General features: G+C 47.3%; 1 protein-coding gene across 2 annotated transcripts in view; it reads left to right on the top strand.

Annotated features, from left to right (window-relative positions):
- PLPP4 (phospholipid phosphatase 4) overlaps positions 1-14,709 on the top strand; it is a 125,919-nt gene that overhangs the window by 106,857 nt on the left and 4,353 nt on the right. For both annotated transcript variants that reach the window (XM_078434887.2, XM_078434888.2), the window contains one exon: positions 7,553-7,723. In XM_078434887.2, the coding sequence (XP_078291013.1) occupies positions 7,553-7,723 (171 nt within the window). The remainder of the gene's footprint in view (positions 1-7,552; positions 7,724-14,709) is intronic.

The following is a 14,709-nucleotide window of genomic DNA, read 5'->3' as shown; positions in this document are numbered from 1 at the left end:
AATGGTTTTAGGCTACAGATGCACTGTGGATCCACATTCTCACAAAGATTTGTGGTGATCTTCTTTCTTCTTTTTTTTTTTAAGTAAAATCTCTTAACCAGTAGCTTAGAATATTAATGAATCTCACTTGTCCTAAAATAGAAAACAGAGCAGGCATCTTGGCTAGGCTGAACTGTAAATTGAGAAACTATGAAATTGAAACTATGAATGAGAAACTAGTCACATTAAGGGATTTGGGGCCACGGGGACATTAGAGTAGATTCTAACACAGTGAAGCTTGTTACTGTGGAATCCTAGGAAAAAAGCTACGTGATGGGTCACTTAGCATGGGGGCATGGCCTCCTGGCTCTCCGATCCTCTCATCTGAGAGCTTCAGGCATTCCTCAAAGTGGGATCAGAAAGATATATCCACTGACTCATCTCACTGAGTCTTCAGGTTTGTTCATTTTACCAGCTAAGATCATTTTATCTCTGCTGAGAGCCTTGGAGGCTGCAGAATTCTAACAGCCTGAATACCCAGCCCCAGAATTCTCTCCAAGCAAGCATGCAGTTATATAACTAAAGAGCTGCAGATGACAAAGTAGACTTGGGGAAGGCTTCTCTTGCAGAATGGACCATTCCTGTGCAAGGCAATGCACGGCAGCTGCTGCTGTAGCCAGCAGGCTTAGGCGGGAGATCGCTTGGCGGCAGGCGCTACACTAAGCATTTTACAGTTCCTCGTTAACTGACTTGCAAGATCACTTTGTAAGTCAAGTGCTGCAAATCCTATTGCACAAACAAGGAACCGGAGACCCCAAGAGGTGAGCTTCTATGGGAGTTAAGTGGCAGAGCTGAACACCACATGGGTTTGCCTCAAAAGCCCACACTCTTCAACAGCACACAATACAGCCTTTCCTTAACTTATGATGGGGTTATGTCACGATAAGCCCGTGGTAAGTTGAAAATACCATTAAGTTGAAAATGCACTGAATGCACCTGACCTACTAAAACCTCATAGCTTAGCCTAGACCCCCCCCCTCCCCACTCCACTCCCCTTGAATGTGCTCAGAACACTTATATTAGTCTACAGCTGGACAAAATCATCTAACACAAAGCGTATTTTGTAATCAAGTGTTGAATATCTCCCGGGATTTGTTGAACACTGCACTGAAAGTGAAGAACAGGATGGCCGTGTGCCGGTTGCTTGCTCTGGGGAGCGCGGGGCTGACTGGGCGGCCGAGCATCACGAGGGAAGATCGTATCACATGTCACAAACATGGGGAAAGGACAACATTGAAAAATCAAAGTACAGTTTCTACTGAATGCATATCTCTTTCCCACCATTATAAAGTCAAAAAATATAAGTTGAACCATTGTAAGTCGGGGACTGTCTGTAGTTCCTGCTGTTCAATGGATTGTCTAGTCCCCAAATCCCCTGCCTAGCTGAAAATGGTGTTGCTGTTGGTTTAAACGAAAATCATCGCGGGGCGCCTGGGTGGCTCAGTCGGTTAAGCGTCCGACTTCGGCTCAGGTCATGATCTCGGGGTTTGTGAGTTCGAGCCTCGCATCGGGCTCTGTGCTGACAGCTCAGAGCCTGGAGCCTGTTTCAGATTCTGTGTCTCCCTCTCTCTCTGACCCTCCCCCGTTCATGCTCTATCTCTCCCTGTCTCAAAAATAAATAAACGTTAAAAAAAAAATAAACAAAAATCATCGCAAACTCAAGTGCTTCTTTGCTGTGGTGTGGGGAGCAGGGACAAGTTGACTTGTAATTTTCAGCTCAGGCTTAGAGGGTCATTTAACAGTAGACCGCTGGTGCTGGAAGGCAGCGGTCAGGTGAGCCATCAGACCAGTAGTCTGTGGATCCTGCCCTGTTGGCCCACCCACCAGGCTCGCTTGGTCTGCACCGTCGTAATTTTTGATGAGTTGTTCATATTTTAAAATGGAGACATTTACCGTCAACTTCGGGATTTCCCTCCTGTGCTAGAAGATCGAAACTTCTAGGAACACAGAGCCCACGTCTCTACGTGGCAGACACCAGCTGCTGTACAGGGAAGGCTGCATCTCTAAACAGGCAGGTGTTCTCCCATTTTCTCCAGTCCTCCCCACTCCCAATTGTCGCTCAATAGTGAGGCCAGGTGTTAGTTGGCATTCACCATCACGATGAGCCGTTGATTTTTTCAGAAAGTGAAGTGTTTCTTATCTGAGTATCTAGCAACAGTGGAATAATAAAAGACAGACCAGGAAGGTTTTTTGCTGCACAAAGTCACCTCTAATATCCAACTACTTTACTCATGTTTCCTCTCTGACCTGGTGGCCCCTGTGGTTCAGTCTCTCATTTTACAGAGCAAACCGAGGCCCAGAGAGGGAAAGTGACTTGCCCAGTCTCGTGTATTCAGTTAATGGCAGAGCCACGGTGAGAACCCAGATCTCTGCCAGCTGCACTGTCCTGCTTGTAAGGAGTGTGCAGGTTTGTTCCCACGTGCTGCTTTTGGATGGTCTTGTAGAGATGGTCTTGTAGGGATGCATTCTCCTCAAAGCACCTTTCAGTATTAAGATTTATTCAGCCACCTGGTCTTGCCCTTCTCTCTCTTGAAAAAGAAAATACTAACACTTTGAGCATCATAAAATGGAAAATTTGTACAGATGACCTCATCAGGGTGCAATTCCATTTTTGGTGCCAGGAATGATCAGTTTGGGAGAAATTTATTAAAAAGGGCACAAATGGAAAGCACAACATGAAAAGCAGGATCTGTCCCCTTGCTTCTTATCTCATTTATTTTGAAAGATTTTTCTTTTTTTTTTTGGGTGCCAGTTTTATTTCTTGCAATCATTGGGGTCCAAAGGTCTTCCACTTGGTTTAAAAGTCAACTGGGGAGGAAAGGCAAGCCACATTATTTCATCTAAGCTAGCTAAATAAATAGAACTTTCTTTGCAAAGGGAGACTCATAAACCTATGGCAATTCACCTGTGTAGCCTGGGAGAAGAATCAGTGATTCCTTTTCAAAATCACCAGGCAGGCAGAGAGCCCTGTTCAGGGGATGTGCCTCGCGTCACGTCCTGGACGGGCAGCTTGTATTGTGACGCTTTGCTTATCTCCTCTCATTGACCACAGCCAAGCGAGCATTGAAAGCGCCAGAAACAGGGTCGGGAAATCATCCTCTTTCATCTGCTTCCTAGTTTAGAGGCTCCAAGAACATCTTTGCTTTTCACAGCCAGATCACCATATAAATATTTACAATTGACTATTTCCAGCTAAGAAAACCCGCCACGGGCTCTGAAAGCAAGGGGTGTATGCTCTATCCCATAGATTGCTGTGTGTGTGTGTGTGTGTGTATGTGTGTGTGTGTGTGTTTCAGACTTTGGAAAGTGAATCAATTCAGAGCCCCCAAGGACAGGTAGAGTCTCAGTATCCCCTTGCCCACTGGCTTGGGAGTGTTCTGATCATATTTCTATTGTCCATAATGTTAGCAAAACATGAACGCGTTTACCCTATTCTATGATCGTCATCTTCTGAAATGTCCACAGCCTTGAAAGCTCTGTTCTCAGCTCCATTCCTTAATCATGCTAGAAATGGGGGCGATGTCCAAGGGGAAGGGCAGACAGAATGCACAGGGTGTCACCTGTTCCACACGAGCACGAAAGGCTGTCCAGCCCTGCAGTGTCTCAAAAGTGCGCGTTTCTTTGAGAGAATAGGGTGTTGGTTGCTTGGCTAGCCTTGGAAAGCATTTCTTTAAAAACTTCCCAGTTTTGTTTTTCTCCCAGTCAAATTGAATCTGAGCCTTGGGGAGCCCCAGGATCTCAGGGCTGGAAGGCTCCCAGAAGATTACATTCTCATCACAAACCCCCAGCCTCACAGGAGGCAGTGCAGAACAAAATGTGGGATCACATGAGTTCAGTGTGATTTCGCAGAACCTGGTTCTTATCCAGACAGCTTTTGGAAAAGCAGGAATGCAAAGTGGCCATAGTGTCCGTGGTTCAGATGGGCCTCCCTGGCCGCAAGGCGGAGCCCCAGAAGCTCTCTGCCAAAGGACGTTCTGCTGGCTCAACCGCTGTATAAATGTCACTGAGAAAGCGACAAGCATAAGGTTTAGCATGAAATTGGAGCCTGCCATGTCACCTAGCAAAGCAATGGCACACAGCGCTGCTTTAAAAATACTGCCCGGGGGCGCCTGGGTGGCTCAGTCGGTTAAGCGTCCAACATCGACTCAGGTCATGATCTCACAGTTCATGAGCTCAAGCCCCGCGTCAGGCTCTGTGCTGGCAGCTCGGAGCCTGGAGCCTGCTTCGGATTCTGTGTCTCCCTCTCTCTGTGCCCCTCCCTCACTTGCACTCTGTCTCTCTGTTTCTCAAAAATAAATAAATGTTAAAAATTTTTTTTTAATTAAAAAAAAAATACTGCCCAAAGGCCCAGTAGGATGTGTGGAAGAAGAGCAGAGGCTGCTGGGTGGCCAAGGATCTGGACTGTGGAGCCCAGCCTTTAAAGATATGCCTTGGAATGGCTGCTCCTTTTCAGAGAAGGAGACACTCCAGCACTCCCGAGGGCTGTAGCATGAGTCCCATGACATGGGACAGAGGTCGTTTTACCTGCCTGCCGAAGACTGGGTCCCAGCCCACCACTGCTGAAGCTGGCCAAATTTGAGTTCCTGGGGGACAGGGAGGTGGTCCAGTGTAGGCTGAGGGTCTGGCCTAGAGCCACCCACCCCAGTTCTTGACCTTGGAGGGTTTTCAGCAGCCCCTTCCCTTGCCCATCTTGTGCCTCGAGGCGTTGGCTGCCTGAGCTGGGACATGTCCGTTGTAAAGTCTCCAAACCAATTTTTTTTATGGGGACACATACAAACTCCTGCTCATCATTCCCCTCGTACTCGTTGACTTTTTTGTTTTCCGTTTCTTTTCCCAAGAGATGCCAGTTTGGCAGCACGTAGAGCTGCCTCTCTGATTGAAATCTTGGAGACTTTCATCCATAACTTCACACAGCCCCAGGGCAGTTCTTTTAGGCTCCCGCGCTCAGTGTAATCAGCCAGATAGACTTGCTACACTGTCTGGTTTGAATAAAGTCCATTACTCGCCTGTAAGAATTCAGGATGAGGCCAGTACCCACCAGAGACAACTGTCCAGCATCTCCCTCCTACTCTGGGACCTCAGGGGAGAGTATAAATGAATAGAAGAAACAGCAGTGTGGGCAAGGACAGGAAATTAAGAACCCATTGTGCTTGAGAGAATGGTAGCCAAATGGGGCCACCTTGGAATGCCCATGAATCACTTAAAAACCTTCCACCCCAGCAAAAATGTAGAACAGGCCTGGACAGTGAAGCCCCTTACGTATTCTTATTTCAAACAGAATATTCAGTATGTATTGGCACTGCTTTGTTGTTGATTTAAGTGCTAATCATTATTCAGAAATGTTTAAGTGCTTCATTTTTATTCCTGAGATAAACCTGATTTAATAGTATGTTTAAAAGGGGGGGGGACCCTCTTCCCTTCTTTAATTTGGTTGAAAACAGTCTGCTTTGGCATAGGCTTGCGTTCGTACCTGGGGGATCCCTTTTAAGAAGACACGTTATTATCAGAGATAATTTGGTAAAGCTGCCGTTCATTTATTTTTACATGATTATCTTGAACCTACAATTGGAGGTCCTGCTTTTTTCATTTAACGTACCATAAGTGTCGTCTGTGGTGCTGTATTAGTGCCGTGATTTCCTGGGTGCATCGTAGTCCACTGAGTGGAGGTATCTCGGTTTGCTTATCTGTGCTTCTGTGTTCATCACCTTCTCCTTTTCTATAATTATGAATAACTCGACCAGAATATCTTCTAGAACACTCCATATTCTTGTATGACTCTTAGAGATGTGTTATAAAGAGGATGACTGTGTTTCAGGCCAGGCCTTCTCAGACTTGAGGGTACACACGTAGGTCACTTATGGACCTTACAAAACGCAGAGTCTGGCTCAGCGGGTCTGGGCAGGCCTGACGTTCTGCATCCGCAACAAACTCGGGGATGCTGAGCCTTCTGCTCGGGCTTCGGGCAGTCTCTCAAAGTCACCGGCATCCTGGCATCCAGAATGTTCGCAAGTCCCGGTTTTACCAAGTCCCTGTGTGGGCTAGTTACCAAGGAACTCTGCCCCCCAGGAACATTGTCCCAGCAAGGGGAACGTTTTGATTAGGCTGGTGTCTGGATGAGGCAGGGGCTGCGGCTTCCACGATAGCGCCCTAAGCACAATCCTGGCTGACGTTAGAATGACTTGGGGAGTATGCACGTACACACTTCCACACTCACGTTTACTCACACACATACTCATACGTATACATACATACACACTCACATTCACATATACACACGTACATACACACACACTCATAATATACACATATACCCCTACTGACATGCACACACTTACCCAACACACACACACAGTTGCACACATGCACCCATACACCCTCGTACATATACACATACACGTTTGTATACACTCACACACTTATACACACTCACATATTCACACGATTCACATATACGCACACACTAATACATACACACATATGTACATACATCCTCACACACAGCACCTGTACGTACACACTCATATATATGCATACACTCCCACCTACACATGCACTCTTGCACACTCACACTCATACACATGCTCCAGACCAGTAGACCATCACCAACAGGATATCTGGCAGCAAGACCTGGCGGCCAGTATTTTGTAAAGCTTCCTAAGTTTTTCAGGTGACTCCATGAACAGCCAGGGGGGGAGGGCCATTCTTGTAAACCCACAGAAGACCCCCTCTAAACCTCACTGAGTTCCAACTGTGTTTTAAACCTGACTGGATGAAAAGTTTGGGGATTATATATGCTACACCCGGCCTCCACGCTTTTGACCATGGGCTTGGCATAGTCAGGAGTGGTCTTTGCAATTCTAAGTATCAATAACCCTAATTTCTGGACGAAAACAAGGCATTTCTCATCGCCGTCTTCTCCATCAGACGCATCCCACGCAGCTCCATCTCAGTGAACGCCACCAAGCCCCAAATCCCTTCCTTTTCCTCACCCTTCCCATCTAAGCAACCATCACGGTCTTGTGTTCCATGCACCATGTTTTCCTTATGGAACTCAACGCATTATATTAAAATTCTCTCTTAACATGGCTATGCCTTTCAACCAGACCGTGAGCCCCTTGACACGGAGAAAGGATCTGATGAGCTTTGTTGTTCCCCCACCTAGAGTAGTGCTCATCTAGCACACAGTAGATGCCCATTAAATCATTGTTGAGTGAGAGGAAGAGAAAGAAAGAAAGAAAGAAAGAAAGAAAGAAAGAAAGAAAAGAAAAAGAAAGAAAGAGAGAAAGAAAAGGAAAAGATTTTGATCACACACAAGCCTGGAAAGCCACTCTGATTGTTAAAAGTTTCATACCAGCGTGGTTCTAGCAAGAGCACAGATTGCCTAGATGGTGCCTGGTGCCAGCATGCCTTGGCCCTGGGGCGCACAAGATGGTAGATAGGATGCCCGGTGTGTGCCGCGTCCCTGCCACCGTTACCGCCTGCTGGAGTAACACCTGCTGTTTCTCTTTGGCAGTTGCCTTTTCTGGCCTTGGCTTCACGACGTTCTACTTGGCTGGCAAGCTGCACTGCTTCACTGAGAGTGGGCGGGGGAAGAGCTGGCGGCTCTGTGCCGCCATCTTGCCCCTGTACTGCGCCATGATGATTGCCCTGTCCCGCATGTGTGACTACAAGCATCACTGGCAAGGTGAGTCCCTGCCCGGGGCCCGTCCCCATGGTTGTCTGACACCGTCCTGCAGGGATGGGTATAGCAAGGCACCTATTCAGGGAGAACCAAGCTCCCACCGTCAGACCAGAGGAGGCTGAAATAACAGGAGCTGCAGTTTTCAAGAAAACATGCCTGTTCAAGGGAGCTCTGACCTTCATACTGCCCTTGCTGGGTATAGACTCGGAGCCCCACCGTCTCCTCCGTGCTCAGGTCCTGCCGGGACGGCAGACCCGCGGCCTCAGACCCAACTGTGATTTCCCTGCCAGATCACTTGCCTCAGCCTGCAGACTTAGTGCCAGGTGATTTGGGGCTCCCGTCACATCTCACATCTGTCACGCAAGGACGTATTTCTCACCACAGTGACACTTCCAAAAGATGTGTCCAGCCCGGGCATCCGTGCCAGCCACGTTCTGAGCAGCTGCTCCAAGGCTGTGGTGAAGCTTACCTATACATACGACTCCTGAAATACCCGAGAAGAGTGAAAATAACACAAAACAAGTGAGGGACTGGAATAAGACTAAACCACGCCGTCTCCTCCTACAGATAAGCTGCAGCTCACGGCCTGCACCTGTCACAGCAAGCAGGGAGCAGACACAGAGGTGATGTCCAGAGGACGTGGGGTGGCCAGGAGCGCAGGATCTAGGGCCGTGTTTCCTGCCGGGCAATCCTCACATCACCTGGAGCAGGCCACCCTGAGTTGGGAGGCCAACTCTGGGGGTAGGTCTTGAGTGGTGGCCAGGAGTCTGCGTTAGCATGCAAGTCTATTGTTTCTGATGAAGTCTGAGGAGCTTTGGGGAGGAGCGCCAGTGTGTCAGCTTTAAGCAAACTGAATTATATGTGCCCCAAACCAGATTCCCCATCCGTGTGGCTTTCCACGATCGGCCTGGGGCTTGTCCCTCCTCTTCTTGCCTGGTTCCTGCTGCCACCAGGCGGTTCCCCTCCTCCTCCTTTTCTGTCTCTGCTGCCTGTGGTTCTGTGCCCTCCTCACCTCATCCTAGCTATTCATTCCAGTGGCCCTGAGGCAGCAGATGAGGCCAGAGGTGAGGGGGGCTCCTAAATGGACATCTTCTCTGGATTCTCTTGCTCCTTCCCCAACCTCAGCTCCACCCACCATCCTCCTAGAGCTCGCACTCTGGGCTTCATGAGCCTCTAGCAGCAGCTTGGAGCTGGGAGTGAAGAGTGTAGGGGAAACAGAGGCTGATGCATGGTCTGGACAGGTAGATGCATCAAGTGCAGTTCAGGGTCTTGAGGCCCTCCTGATGGGGAAGCCACTAGGAGCCATAATGCTGGGTCCTGCGCCCTCCCTTGTGGTCTACTTATATCGATGACTTGGATGAAGTTCTGGATAGCACAGAGCTACATCATGGAAGGGAAACAGAGAGAGAGAGTCGCTGAGTCAACAGCAGAAGGGCATGCCCACGGTGCCCGGGAATATTTTCCAACAGAATCGTTGTTGTCCAGATGATGAGGGCATTTCCCCAGGGTCCTTGTGGGTCAAGAACATCATGGCCTGGATGGTGTCTTATGGACTGCTTTTCATTTATATCCCTTGCAAACTGAAGTTTCTTCTTCTGAACTTGGAAACAATAACCCCCAAATATTTCACATGCTATTTCACATACTGAATGAAATAATGGATCTGAATGTACTTTGTAAGTGAAAACATATTACACAAATGCAAATTGGTATTGTTGTCTCTTCGCGCATTGTTTCTAAAGAAGGATATGTTGTGTTGCCCAAACAAGTGATTTAGAGGCAGATGTATTTTTGGAACATGGTCTATTTCTTTTAAAATTTAAATCCAAGTTAGTTAACATATAGCATAATAATGGTTTCAGGAGTAGAATTTAGTGATTCATCACTTACCATGTAACACCCAGTGCTCATCCCAACAAGTGCCCTCCTTAATGGCCATCACCCATTTAGCCCATCCCCCCAGCCAACACCCTTCCAGCAATGCTGTTTGTTCTCTGTATTTAAGAGTCTCTAATGGCTCGCCTCCCTCTCTGTTTTTCTTATTTTTCCTTTTCTTCCCCTATGTTCATCTGGCATGTTTCTTAAATCCCACAAATGATATTTATCTTTCTTGGACTGACTTATTTCGCTTAGCATAATACATGCTAGTTCCATCCACGTTGTTGTAAATGGCAAGATTTCATTCTTTTTCATCACTGAGTAGTATTCCATTGTGTGTATGTGTATGTATACACACACACACACACACACACACACACACACACTGCATCTTCTTTATCCATTCATCAGTTGATGGCCATTTGGGCTCATTCCATAATTTGGCTATTGTTGATAGTGCTGCTATAAACATTGGGGTGCATGTGCCCCTTTGAGTCAGCATTTTTATATCCTTTGGAATGTGCCCGATCCCGTCTGATCTCGGAAGCTAAGCAGGGTCAGGCCTGGTTGTGCTTGGAAGGGAACGTGGTCTATTTGTAAGCTATGAATCCTTGGCGTGCACGTTTATTCAGTCACTTTGGATTTGAGAAACGATTAAGGGTTTCACAATGGAATAGACCGCTGCTTCATCTTGGAAGGCAGGAAGAGCCTTCATGCAGCAATCTTGTCCTGAAACCCGAAGACGTGAGGTTGGCCTCTCTGAAATAGTTTTGGTCCTCATTGGTTTTTTACTCATGACCTTGGTATGGCTGGTGCGTCATGGAAGGATGAAGACTCACAGTCCTAGGCTTTGTCAAAGTGGTAGACTCATGACGCAGCTGGTGCATCGAAGGCCTGCTGGCATCAGGGCTTCAGACCCATCTCATCCACCTGGCACACAGAGGGACTTGGAGCAGTAGAAGGAGGATATTAATGCTCTGTGGGCTGATGGGCAAGTGAAGCAATAGAATTTACGTTCCACGGCGTTTAGGGCCACACCTGAGGGGCAAAGCAACCTGTCACAGTAGACCTCCATGGCAGTCAGGCAAAACTGAGTGTACATGGTACATCGATGTCCATTGGTACAGGTCATTGCTGTGGGTCAAGTACCAGTTCACCTGTGCCATCATCTGTTCAACTGCTACCCCTAGAATTAGCCAGGAGAGGACTGTGCCCTTCTTTGGATTCTTTAATGGGCTCTGAAACAAGTCCGGTTCATTTTACCTGAACTCCCCTTTATGAGGCCATCTGTCACTCTCTACACCAGTGGTCTCAACAGAGGGGTGACTGCTGTACCTCCCAGGGAACACTTAGCAATGTGTGGAAGTTTCTTTTTGTACAGCTGGGGGTGGTGGTAATGGTGATTGCTCCTGGCACCTAGTGGGGGGAGGCCAGGGACGCTACTAAACATCTTACAATGTACAAGATCATGTCTTCCTCACAACAAAGACCTATCCAGCCCCAGATGGCTGCTGCTGAGGTCGAGAACCCCTGATCTACGGTGTACCTCAGCCCCCCGCTTTTCCCCCCTTATTATATGTTAAGAAGCAGTAGTGTTCGAGGTGCCTGCATGACTCAGTCAGTTGAGCATCCAACTCAGACTCCATGCTGAGGGTGGAGCCTGCTTAAGATCCTCCCTCTCTCTCTCTCTCTCTCTCTCTCTCTCTCTCTCTCTCTCCCTTCTTCCCTCCCTCTCCCTTCTTCCCTCCCTCCTTCTGTCTTTCTCCTCCTCTCACACACACACTCTCTCTCCCCGCTCTGTCTCTCTAAAAAATAAAGTAGCAGTGTTCAATGAGTGGGAAATTTTATTCAGTAAGCACTCACTTATTGAGGGAGTAATCAAGGAGGCCTCCAAGGTTTCCAGCTTGGAGAAGGGATAGACAGTGTGGGGGTGGCTGTTTGAGGCAGGATTCCTGATGGAGATAAATAGGTTGTTGTTTTTCTTCACAGACTGAGCCTGCCCAGTGACCATGGGCAGGGGCCGTCCATTATGATGGGAATTCACATGGAGCCCCATAGGCATCAGCAAAACATGAATTTCTCTCATTATAGACTTTAGTTAATAACATTAGTATGATGAGATTTTTACGAGTCCATTTCAATTTTGATTTATACAACCGTGCCTAATGGAGAAGTACGTCCAGTTACTCAATTACATATTCTTATCCAATATAGCTCATAATCCCAAATGCCTTACTCTTTTCATCATCATTGTTGTTTTCTGTTGTCAACACCCTTCTTGTCTTTTCCGTCTTCCCAGCTGCACTCTAAATATACCAGCCTGTTGTTTTATTAAGTGAAGAAAATGGAGGGCACGGGCCATGGCAGGAAGGGGCACGTGAAACATTTAGCAGGACTTTTTCAGAAATAAAACCAGCTAGATGGGTAGCAAATCTGTGTGTGGCTGAAGTTCTCCGTGTTTTGTGACATGCTGGCTTCCAGGTCAACTGGAAGCTACAGAGTTTTGTGGGTGATGCTAACTATAAAACCCAGCACCTCGTAAAGAGGTTTACCTTTGTGATTAGTCATGTGTTTTCAAGAGTTAAAATTTATGGAATTCCCATGCTAAGAAAAATATATGTGGAAAAAAATATAAAGAAGGAGAAGAGCATCTTACTGAACTTCCTTCTGCCTCAACTCATAGTGTTGTGTGTTCATGTTTTCTAGTCAGTGAAGTATGACAGCTGGGAGTGGCAGGAATTATAGTTTGTTATGTGAATGGGCATAATACGCTGCCCTCAAATTCCTGTATCTGGATCCAGGCTTTCCTTATGTGACTCCACCTTTGGGGGTAACTGACACTGGTTTCTTTAGTTGTAATGTCATTCTCAGTAGCCCTGCTTACTTGTATGGTGTTTCATTCTAAGAAAGAGCATCTCCCTCTGAATGAAATACAGGAAAATGGGTCTCCAGGGGAGAAAGGGCCCTTCATTCCCAACCAGCCCAAGTTAGAAAGCATCCTTGTCAGTCACGGATGCCATATTTGAGCGGGCTGAAGTTTTCAAGATGGCTGCCACTGCCTTCACGACATTTCCCTTACTGGGCTTGAAGCGTCTGTGATTTGAAATGAATTTTTGTATAGTTACCAGACTTGAGATTATTAGATGTGAAGATGAGGTGGTTGGGAGATGGGGGGCACTTTGCTGGACTATTCAGGTGTCACACTAAAAAGTGAGGCAGAGGGCTGCTACCTCTGCCCCCCATCCCCCACATACACATAGTTGAGGGATACACGCTCTTAACCATTTGTTCCCTTGGGCTGTCAGAAGCAGTCTCTGAGAAAAGTGACTTGAAAAGGACCCCTTGGAACTATATTACTATTCCTACCAGAACCCCACCAGCCTTCCATAGGACAGAAGCACTGATACTCTCCCATACATATCCTTGGTCTGGAGTGAACTGATCTCAGCTCCTTTTCCCTCCACTGTCGGCTGCCCTCTGTAGTGGGGTCTGCATTCACATTCCTCATCAGCTGCTGAACGTTGGTCGGGGTCTGGGAGCCTCCAATCCTCAATGGCTTATGAGTCTGCCCATCTCTGTCTTCCTACCCTAGCTGCCCCGTAGGAGGGCTGGGCAGTCTGCAGCCCCAAGTCACCCTGCTCCCTCCCATCAGAACCCACTGGACAGCGTTTGGGCCAGGCCAAAGGGAGTGTGAGTCAGGGCCTCCAGGTTAGCCCTGGCCTTCCCCTGTTGCTCAGGTCCCAGGGAAGATGGATGGTGGCTGCTCAAAAAGGCTCACTGATAACCTTGCTATACTTCACTCCAAGGAATTCTTCCCCCCTCTGCTTTCTCTCACTGTCTCTGGTTTCTCTTATGGGCTCTGTCTTCAAAATATTTCTAGAATCCAACTTCCTCTGTAGATGTGGCTTGTTCCCTTCCCCCTCCTGACCTTGACTCAAGCATTACATTCTGGCTGAGGACATCTTGTGATGGTCACTCTGGTGATTTGGCAGCCCTTCCTCCGAGCTTCCTAGCGCTCTCATCTTGCTCATTTATCACTGCCTGATGAACTAAGTAGCTTATTATGTATTGATTATTGTCTGTCCTTATCCACTAGACCAGAAGTCTGCAGACTTTTTCTGTAAAGGGTCAGATAGTAAATCTCTTAGGCTTTAAGTAGGCCATACACTCTCTGTCCCAGCTCCTGGATTTGGCTGTAGCAGTGTGGAAGCAGCTATGGACAATATATAACTAAATAGTTGCCCTAGTTTGTGGACTCTGCACTGGAGTCTAATCTCCATGTGGGCAGAGATTTTTGTCTCTTTCGTTGGCATGGCACATGGTGGGTACTTGTGTTAGGTTCCTAGGACTCTTGTAACAAAGTGCCATAAACTGAGTGGCTTAGAACAATAGAAAGTGTCTCACAGTTCTTTCTGGAGGCTAGAAGTCCAAAATCAGGGTGTGAGAAGGGCCACACTCCCGCTGACACCGGTAGGGTAAGATCTTTCCCCTCTTCTGGCTTCTGGTAGCCCCAGATGCACCTTGGCTTATGGCAGCATAATTCCAATCTGTGCCCCCAGTGTTTTCCTTGTGTTTCTTCACACTCTCTTCCCTTCCGTGTGTCTGTCTTTGTGTCCAAATTTACCCTTTTACCAGAACACCAGTCATATTAGGTTAGAGCCCGCCCTCATGATCTCCTTTTAACTTGATGACCCCTACACGGACTCTGTATCCAAATAAAGTCACATTCTGAAAACTGCAATGAGGACTTCAACATATCTTTTTTTTTTTTTCCCGCAGGGTGGGGAGCCACCAATTCAGCTCATAACAGTGTCCAGTAAATGTGTTGAATGAATGAATGAATGAATGAATGAATGAATGATATTAACTAAATCATGTTCCTTTCTTACCAGTACCGTGTTTTTCTTCACACTGGTTTTATTAAAATTAACCTTTCCTCTGCAAGTTCTTTTCCTTTATAAATGAACCAAACAATTACACCTTAAACATTCACTCATTCATTCATCCGGCCTCTTGTGCCTGTGTGCTGGGCATGTCCCCCACGGGAGGTGTGGTACTGAGGGAGACCACACCGCGGCTGCCAGCATACCGGATGGAACACGCACCCTCTG

Source organism: Panthera onca, chromosome D2 (genome assembly GCF_046562875.1).
Source record: "Panthera onca isolate mPanOnc1 chromosome D2, mPanOnc1 haplotype 2, whole genome shotgun sequence".
Classification (NCBI taxonomy): domain Eukaryota; kingdom Metazoa; phylum Chordata; class Mammalia; order Carnivora; family Felidae; genus Panthera; species Panthera onca.
The sequence above is the reverse complement of the archived record's forward strand: the minus strand, read 5'-3'. Positions and strand labels throughout refer to the sequence as shown.